This window comes from Dioscorea cayenensis, chromosome 2 (genome assembly GCF_009730915.1).
Source record: "Dioscorea cayenensis subsp. rotundata cultivar TDr96_F1 chromosome 2, TDr96_F1_v2_PseudoChromosome.rev07_lg8_w22 25.fasta, whole genome shotgun sequence".
Classification (NCBI taxonomy): domain Eukaryota; kingdom Viridiplantae; phylum Streptophyta; class Magnoliopsida; order Dioscoreales; family Dioscoreaceae; genus Dioscorea; species Dioscorea cayenensis.
The window spans coordinates 417,238-427,441 of record NC_052472.1 but is presented as its reverse complement, the minus strand read 5'-3'; the positions used below and the strand labels follow the sequence as shown (position 1 = coordinate 427,441).

General features: G+C 26.6%; 1 protein-coding gene and 1 non-coding gene across 2 annotated transcripts; both read left to right on the top strand.

The window, feature by feature from the left end:
* Positions 1-6,200: 6,200 nt before the first annotated feature.
* LOC120270707 (homeobox-leucine zipper protein HOX19-like) lies at positions 6,201-7,947 on the top strand. Its single transcript, XM_039277784.1, has 3 exons — positions 6,201-6,768; positions 6,882-6,961; positions 7,465-7,947. The coding sequence occupies exons 1-3, from the start codon at positions 6,424-6,426 to the stop codon at positions 7,751-7,753; spliced, it is 714 nt and encodes a 237-aa protein (XP_039133718.1). The 5' UTR covers positions 6,201-6,423; the 3' UTR covers positions 7,754-7,947.
* Positions 7,948-9,817: 1,870 nt separating this feature from the next.
* TRNAH-GUG lies at positions 9,818-9,889 on the top strand. The gene has a single exon. It is a non-coding gene; the product is annotated as a tRNA-His (tRNA).
* Positions 9,890-10,204: the final 315 nt, after the last annotated feature.

The window sequence follows — 10,204 nt, the reverse complement described above, 5'->3', positions numbered from 1 at the left end:
CAACCCAAAAAATATGCTCAACAAATTAAGTTAAAAAAGCATGAATATCATCTTGTTATACCATGAAGGTTTTTAATCCATTTGATAGAGATTAAGCAATTAAAAATAAGCAATAAAGTAATCAGCTCTTATTATTAGATTAATTAATGGTGTTATTCCTTCTTTTATTATGTAGTAATAGACCCTATTTATTCATCTCAATCAGAAATAAAAAAACTCAAGCCAAAATAAACACATAATTCGCTCTAGAATTAATTTATCTTAGAGTTAAAAAAAGTGTTTTTATTACATCTTTCATGCACCTCTTTATTTATTTATTTATTTATTTATTTATTTATTTTATTATTATTATTATTATTTTTTTTTTATCTATATATATTATAAATAGATGGTTATGTAAATCAATTGTTCAAAGTTTGAAAATTTGATTGTTAATCATTCATTATAATTTTTGGTGAATATTTTAGAATTTACTTAAAACATTAGAATTTCAAATTCACTCGTATGTATACACTCATAAAATTTCCTATTATGAATTGTCAATTATGCCTTTTATATTCATAATATCTTTTTGTATTTTAGTTTCATGTGAAATAAACTTATTGTGAGAATTTTATAATACATTGTCCATATAATGAAAAGTATATAATTATTAATCAAATAAAAAATAAAAATATCTTAATAAAAAATAATAACCTTTTTCACATATATTCCTCTCAAACACCTTTTTCCCATAAAAATTAGTGGAGTTTGGATTAATACTGTTATATTTATAATAGAATTTATCTTTATTTATTTTATTCTTAATATTTCTATCTTAATATCATGGTTTTTCACACTAAAAGAACACATTATTTACAATTAAATTCTTCTTATCATACTTATACAACACAAACATAATGAGTGTTAATTAAGTTCTTGGATTCAAACACATAAATAGAAATTGGTTAAACAATAAATTAGTGGAGAATTAATTTAACATTTTTAAATAAATAAATATATAGACCTTTGAAGCTAATTAAGGACTAATTATCACTCTAATAAACTTTTTTGAAACTACTTTGCAAACTATTGGTATTTGAGGTTCTCAAAGTCATTGAAGATCATTTTCAAATAAAGGTGAAAAAAAGTGAAAAAAGGACTAAGATATAGTTGAAAGATTTTTTTCAGATATCTTTAAGTTATAAAAAGTTGTTCTAAAGTGTGTTGGTTGGTTGAGCTGTGATCAATTATATATATACACACACTCTTTAATATCATGAATAGACAATAGTTAAATATTGCCGACATGAAAACAACCATCAAAAAAGAAAAATAAAATAATTCTTAAAAATAACAAGAGATTATTATTATTATTATTATTATTATTATTATTATTATTATTACATGTCATCAACTATTAAAAAATTATTCAATTATTTTCCATCATTAGCAATAAAAAGGTTGGGTCAATAAAATCCACTGAATAATTGGAAAAAAAAAAAATCAAATTTCTATATACAAATTGCATATAATCATAATTATTCAATTATTTTCCATCATTAGCAATAAAAAGGTTGGGTCAATAAAATCCACTGAATAATTGGAAAAAAAAATCAAATTTCTATATACAAATTGCATATAATCATAATTAACACTATCGAGTCTAATTTTATTTTTTATTTTAGTAATTTATTTTATAAATAATAGTGTATTGATAAATGTAGAGTTTGACTTACAATAACATGTATTATTTTAATATTTAAGGACAGTAAGAATTTTTAATTTCTTATAATTTATCTCAATGAAATTGAAAAATAAAATATAATTAAAATTTTTTTGGTTTGCTTTTATTGAATAAAAATACGGTATAATACCCTAATTAGTCCCTCTACTTTTCTCTTTCTTCTTTTTTGGTCCCTCTACTCAGAAATGCTCCCGACTAGTCCCTTTACTTTTGAAAATGTGCCCACTTAGTTAAAAATACTTCCAACCAGTCCCTCTACTTTTAGAATTGCACCCACTTAGTCCCTCTAAATGGCCACATTTTTAAAAGTAGAGGGACTGGTTGGGAGCATTTTTAACCAAGTGGGTATATTTTCAAAAGTAGAGAAACTAGTCATGAGAATTTCTGAATAGAGGGACCAAAAAAGAAGAGAGAGAAAAATACAGGGACTATTTTGGTGATTATACCTAAAAATACGAGATCCGTGACACTTAACAATATAGATGCTCCTGAAATAAAAACAGAAGTTGAATTTCCATTACTTGGTCTCTTATAAACCTCTAATTTTTGTCTGTGATTTATATTGTGTATTCTTCTTTGATATCTATCTTGTATTTTATTTTTATTTATTTTATTTTATTTTGTCTAAAAAGTAGTTAGAATTTGTGATTGAGTTGGTTTAAGACATCATATTAAAAGAATTTTTGGTGCAAAAGTAGTTCAATATATGTTTCTTTAATCAAAGGAGACAAATTTATGCATCTGTTAATTAATAATTAGTTTCACTAATTACATTATGACACAAACACCACTGACTTGACTTGTCCTTCTAAGTTCTGCTTCAACCAAATTGTGAGACACTTTTACTCCAATCAATTATTATTGCAAATGGGAATTGGACAAATAGGATGTGAAACTTTTTAGTTGGTCAAGATTTAATGATTCATTTTATTTATTTATTTATTTTAAAGAACAAGGACAACAACTACAAATGTGCGGTTTTGAGGGAGATTAAATCTAAAAATAGTTCTACTAAATATTATTGCATCATGCCTTTGATATTGTTGAGATATTAAGCTTGGTAGCAGGTGCCAAAATGAGTACAAAATTTGACAATTTAATATAATAATATTTTTCCTCCCGAAGATTTGAGTAAAAAATAATTGCTATAATTACGGTAAATTTTTAAAAGTGTGTTTGATTTATAATATCTTAGTTATATTCAGCAATAAACAAATGGTTAAAGCATTTAACTCCATGTACGAGTTTAAAAAATTGATTTTACTGATGAGTATGTGCGGTAACACCACACATTATGTATTAAAAAACCTCTCAATTATGGTAGTTGAATATATGAACAATAAATATTTATTACAAAAGCCAAAAAGGTTCATAGTCTAGTGATATTGGTTCCACTATAAAATTAGTTTGGAGATTTAAGATTCTCTAGTTCAAATTTTACTGGATCACGCAATGGTGGCTACAAGTGATGGGTTTGTGGGTGTAGACTTGTAGCTTGAACCCTGTGTTGCAAGGTGAATATGCAAGGACCAAACGATCAAATTTTGTATACACACCAGTGGATAATTGCCAATATTCCTCTACAATAATCACATTTGCGTATGTATTTTTTTTGTGATTAAAAATCAGTTAATAAATTTTGTGAAATTTTATAAAAATATAAATTGATATATATATATATATATATATGTGTGTGTGTGTGTGTGTTATTGTTATTATTAAAGAGGAGATGATAAATGATACATGATATTGTAGTTTTCCCATAAAAATTTTTAATCATTTTTTCAAAGAGATATTGAAGTGACTAAAAATGATCATAGCGAAAGATATACAAGTAAATATATATGATTTTTAAAAAAAGGTATATAAGTCATTTTAATTTTTGGAAAGGAATGTAAGTAAAATTAATAAATAAACAGAAAGAAATAATTGGAAGGAAAGGCATCTTGGTTACATGGAAAGTCATGGATGATGATTGTATTTGACTAGTGAAAGTAGGGGACCTCGAAGAAGCAAATTAATGAAATAAGAGAAATAGATAACCAAGTTAGACATTGTATGGTCCACAAAAGATTTCTTATATTCTTGTGATGTTGATGTTATATATATATATATATATATTAATATATATATCTACACAATAATTAATGGCATTCATTTCTAATATCTATATCTATATCTATATATATATATATATATATATATATACCTATGCTAGTTGGATTTAATTAAAATTTTGCATCCATTTATTTAATCACTTTCTCTTTCCCTTGTGTTTTTCTTTTTAGTCTTTCTTTCATTATTTTGGTCCCATGGGCGGCCAAATGTTTAGTACTTTGCAATCAATGCAATTCATTATAATCATCATCATATATTTAAGTATATGGTTAATTTGGAAGCATCATTATTTAATATGATAAAACATTTAGCATACATCAATTAAATTTTGTCAGTGTTTGAAATTTCTTGATGGACCATAATTAACCCTTAACTTATGGTGGATACAAATTACTTTTATTTAAAAAAAATAAAAATAAAACTATGAATATATGATGCCGCTTAAAATGAATAAATTTATTTTCAATATGTAGACTATTTAGTTTATTTGGGTCAAAAATTATATTTCCCTCTAAGTTGTCAATAATTAATTAACGACTAAGGATAAATTAATCTCCACAATCTTCTTTGTTGAATTAGAATGTATTGAAGTCTTGATAAGGTTCAAATAGAGCTCAAGCATTTCGGTAAAACATGATGAAATCCATTCAAGCCAACAAAGGAGGCTTAGAATTACAAATTAAAGTTTATAGTTTCTTTTCAATCAATGTCATGGGAGATGTCATACAATGCAATTTCTACTTCAAATATATATATATATATATATATATCAAAATTCATTATTGATGGCTAACATAAATTTAACTAAATGATAGAAATATCCAAAAGCAAAAGCACTTCTTAGAGAAAGAGAGATTGATGCATGAGAATATATACATATCATTGTATATTAATTTTAAGAAATTCTTTTTTATCCAAATAAGTCTATCTATCATCTTAACAAAATTAAAGTAATGATCAATCATTTATTAAATTTTTTTAATTTTTTAATTTAATTTTTGGACAAGTGGCTAAACTCCACCATCAATGGCTTTAAGAAAAGGTGGTGACTTGGTGATGCAACCAAAGTATATAGAATTAGAACATATACTTCCATATATGATATTTTATGTACTTAAAAGAAAATGAAAGGTTCTTATAATTTTTATATAATGTTGATCAATGATCAATCTCTTTCTGGTCATGAGTTAAGATTGGTTGGCTACCTAATTTTCTTGAGAGCATTGTGAGGACAAAGACTCTGGCTTGTAATGGCCTTTGTGGACAACATGCATGGTTGGCAATAGAGTTAGGTTCTTTGTGTAAATTATTAAGGGATGGCCATGCATTAACTAACTTTTTCATCAATTTAAATGTATTAATATCATTGTCGCATGTCATTATGTCGAGTTGTACGTACACGTGTGATTGATTAATGAGGATTAGAGTATATGTCTATGGCCATGCGTATATTAAACTAGGCTATATATAATATATTCATGCCATTAATTGTATTTGAACATGTAAGTCAATGTACGTCACTTGGATATAGTTTTTAATTAGTCGGAGTTTATGATAATTATAGTTTATTTTGGAGATATAATGCTTAGTGACATAATGCATAGGGCTTGTGTATTGTTCCCACTTTTGTAAATATTTATGTTTTGCTTCATCATCATCATCATCATCTTCCCATGTAATCTCATTTTACATCTTTAATCATATCTTTATTTTTTTTAAAAAAATAATTTATGAAACGGTTAAGCATCAAAACAAATCATCAATGGAACAAAGAAAAGAAGAGAAATAGGATTGTAATAAAGGAATAATTATAGGCAGAGATAATTCCTTTACATATGAAACAATATTAGTTAATAACTTCGTAGTTAAGAAAGCATAACTTTATATATATTTTTAAATATTATCTTACTTATATATATACATAGAGAAATTCTAAAATCAATTATGCAATTATTTAAAAGTAATATATAACGAATTGTCAAAGAATAAATTATCATGCAAATAATAAAAATAATAATAATAATTAATAAACACACAAAGTTGGTGAGAAAGAAAAAGAGAATAGTAGGTAAAGAATTCTTCCCTTAATTCTCCTATATATGTGAAACTTAACAAGCATGGTCAATCTCTCCACCTCTCTACACTTGTTCAATCTTTTCGACATTCATATTATTTTTCTTCTAAAATTTCCAATTAATTAATTAATTAATTAATTATCTTAGTCTTAATCCTTCTCTTTAACTAATTAATTAAGAGGGGGACATGCTTTCCAATTTGTCAACAAATCTAGTGTGAGTGAAAGGGAAAGAAAGATATATTCTAACCTCCCATACATAATTCCCTCTCATCTCTCTCAATCACCCAATTCATTTCCTCCCACTCATTCCTTCCTTTCCTTTGCTAACAATCATAAGCACCTCTCTTTTTCTCTCCTCTCAATCCATCTCTAAATCTTCATATCTCCTTTCCATCATTAATCCATACCAACAATATATTCATTCATTTCATCCTATATATCTATATATCTTATCTATACATATTCAAGAAAAAGAAGGCAACACAAAGAAAGATACAAACAAATGGATCATCAAGAAGAAGAAGACATTGGTCTTGTTCTTGGGCTTGGTTTTGGAGATAAAAAGGCATGCATGTTTAACAAAGATCATTGTCGGAAAGACGGGAAGAGATCGGCCGGGGCCTTGCTTAGCTTGAGCCTCTTCGACGAGGCGTTTCCGATGAGAGTGAAGAATGAGATGGAGCTTGGTTGTGGTGGTGGTGGTGATGATCAAGAAGTAGTCATGGAAAGTGTGTCCAAGACTAGTGATGAGGATGATGATGGTGGTTCAAAGAAGAAGCTTAGGCTTACAAAAGAGCAATCTTCTCTTTTGGAAGATAGGTTCAAAGAACACAGCACACTTAATCCGGTATATATATATATATATATATATGCTTTATTTTTTTATTTTCATTAATTATATGATCAAATATTCATGCAATAATCTTCTTCTTTTTTTTTTGTTATTTTTAATGTTCTTAGAAGCAAAAGCAAGCTTTGGCAAAGCAATTGAATCTAAGACCAAGGCAAGTGGAAGTCTGGTTTCAGAATAGAAGAGCTAGGTTTGTTCCTTCTTCTCATCTTCTTCTCTTCTTCTCTTTTTTTCCAACTTTTTTAATTTATTATTTGCATTTTTTTTTCATACTCATCTCTTTCTATATATATATATATATATATATAAACATCTTCATTTTATTTTTCTCTTAGAAACAAAGTGAGGGATGCTTTATCTCCATCTCTTAATTAACACCATTCAATTTATTTTTTTATTTTTTTTTGGGTAGATAAATTAATCAGCTACCTTTCAACCATTCTTTTTTATTTTATTTTCTAAAACCTTATAAAAAAAACAGTGAACTATTCAAAGCTTTTGATCCTTCCTCATCTCATAACACCATATACAATTCAAACACACACAAACACATGCTTAGATTGCTTTTCCTAAAAATAATAATAATAATAATAATAATAATAATAATAATAATAATAAGACAAACCATATAGATTAATTAAAATAAAATCTTAATACATGGAAAATTTCATGAGAATATAAATATGATTGCAGAACAAAGCTGAAGCAAACAGAAGTAGACTGTGAAGTACTAAAGAGATGTTGCGAAGCATTAACCGACGAAAACCGACGACTTAAAAAGGAGTTGCAAGAGCTCAAATCAGTAAACTTGGCCATGCCACCACTCTACATGCAACTTCCGGCAGCCACCCTAACCATTTGCCCTTCATGCGAAAGGCTCGCCGGAGCTGACGACAACTCCAAAGGCGGCACCGGAGCCTTTGTCATCACTCCAAAGACTCACTTCTACAACCCTAGCTTCTCTCATTCAGCTGCATGTTAGAATTAGGGTTTTATCTCAAACCCTAACAAACACACTCCTTTCCCTCTTTACCTTTTTTTTTTTAGGGTTTGGGAGTTAGCTAGGTTAACTTTTTCATATGATCATGTATAAATAAATACATCTCCTTTGTAGACAGATAAACATGTTATATATAAATATATTTTTATATACACTTCATCATCTTTTCATGTTCATCAAGAGTTAAATTAAGTATGCAAACTAGCTAGTTATAAATCTTTAATTAATTGTCATAATTTTTTCATGCATGTATATATATATATATATATATGTTTATTTAAAGTTAATTTAGTGATGGTGTATATATATAACTCCTTTCTCTTTAGATACATATGTACATATATATATATATATATATATCTTAATGGACGGACAAATATTAAATAGTAAGTACAAATAAAACATGTATAGTTATTGAGAGTACATGGAATTCACATGCTTCTGTCATAGATAGTAATGAAGATAATTAATTTATAATATATATATATATATATATAGTTATAGATGCTCATTGAATTGTAATTTGTATGGTTTTAAATTTTTCGGTTTGTAATGAGACTATAATTTAACTAATTGGTCAAAATGAAAATAGAAAAGGGCTTTTTTTAAGGTTATATTTTGAAAAAAAAAAAAAGAAGAAAGAAACTTAATGTTCAAGGTAACCTTTATGCCTTTTTATAAATGCATTGACTAAATAACATCACCATCAATCAAATTAATGATCCTTAATTTGAAGATAAGAAATATGAATAGGAGTCTTGATATATATGGGTGTAAATTTGATATTAATGATAAGCCACCAGCTTTGTACACTTGTTCTTAATTGGTCAAGAGGCACTTTAGTCTTGAACTATGTATGTTATTATTATTATTATTATTATTATTATTATTATTATGTTATATGTTTAATATGGTTAACTATGATTAGGGATTTTGGAGTGGGTGGGTGTTGGAAGACCTAATCATCTTCCCACTTTAATTTTATTTATTGTTGTGCTTGCTAAATGTGGAACATGTCTTGAAAGCTTAGATCATTTGTTCATCACTCAATGACCACTAATAATACATTTGTCACCCTACCCATTATTCATGCAAACCAAAGCGAGAAATAACCATGACAAATATACAACTCTAATCACCTTTTTTTTATATAAATAAAAATAAAAAATTATATGTTGTTGAACATTTACATGCATATATCTGTAGCACTTTTTTCTACTTCAAATACATTTATTTTGGAATACTTCTTTTAATTAACTAAATTCATTTTAAATTTTTTTTTTTTACTAATATGGGTTGAACAATATTCAAGCATGTTTTTTTACTAGATAAACTTAATTTTACCATGTATTGAGAATTTGAGAGTGAATCAAACCCTCAACATCCCACGTAGAAGTTAAATACTTTAATCACTCAGTTCAGCAATATTAACTCTACACCTTGTGTTTTTACATATTATTAAAATTTTTGTATTATTTTAGTTATATATAATATAACAATGAATTTATGTTATGAAGACATATATATATATATATATATATATATATAACTTGTTTGTCATGGAAAAGAGGGGGATACATCCTTAAGACTAGAAAGTGTTCATGTTCAAGCAAAGAAAAAGAAAGAAACAAAAGAAGGTGCAAGAGTTGAACAAAATAATGAGGGTCCTCTTGCATGACCTTATCTTTTATCTTTCAATCATGTTTAGTGGATCTTTTAATGAGATCCTTGAATTGCTTTTGTGGTCTCTTGTTTGATAGTAGGAGCCATAATGGAAACCAAGTGTTTGATGACAAGGAGACTACTAGGATCAAAAAAGGACTTGTTATATTGTCTTAATCATAGGCCATATATATATAGAGATATATGCCTATAGGTTGCTCTCTCTTTTGGAAAAATGAATGAAAGGACTGATCTATGACTAGGACACTTTAACTTAATATCAAAGTATGCTACCTTAATTGTTCTCAAAGATAAAGAAAGGTCATTTTGGAGGGCTATATAAAAATTAACTTAAATTTAAAATTAAAGCATTGGACATAAACTGTGGCTGTAGTTTAGTGGTTAGAATTCTACGTTGTGGCCGTAGAGACCTGGGCTCGAATCCCAGCAGCCACAAATTATTTTTTTATTTTATTAATTATGGTTAAATTATTTGATAATATTTATATGACAAAAATTATAAAATAAAATAGTTAATTCGAAAAATATATAAAAGTTTTAAGCACATAGATTTACCCTTTTTATAAATTAATAGTTATATTTAATAAATAAATCATCAAGTTAATAAAATATTTAACTACTTAAAGATTTAAAAAAAAATGAGAATTTTTTAGTTCTATTGTTTTTTCAGCCTTATTTTAATTTTTATAGAAAGAAAAAAAACACAAAAATAATACATATAAAAAATCATTTTCATCTCTAATCCTATTT

Coding starts and splice junctions, on each gene's coding strand:
- LOC120270707 (XM_039277784.1), top strand. CDS start 6,424: ATGGATCATCAAGAAGAAGAAGACATTGGTCTTGTTCTTGGGCTTGGT. Junction 6,769..6,881: donor AACACAGCACACTTAATCCG/GTATATATATAT, acceptor TAATGTTCTTAG/AAGCAAAAGCAAGCTTTGGC. Junction 6,962..7,464: donor TTTCAGAATAGAAGAGCTAG/GTTTGTTCCTTC, acceptor ATATGATTGCAG/AACAAAGCTGAAGCAAACAG.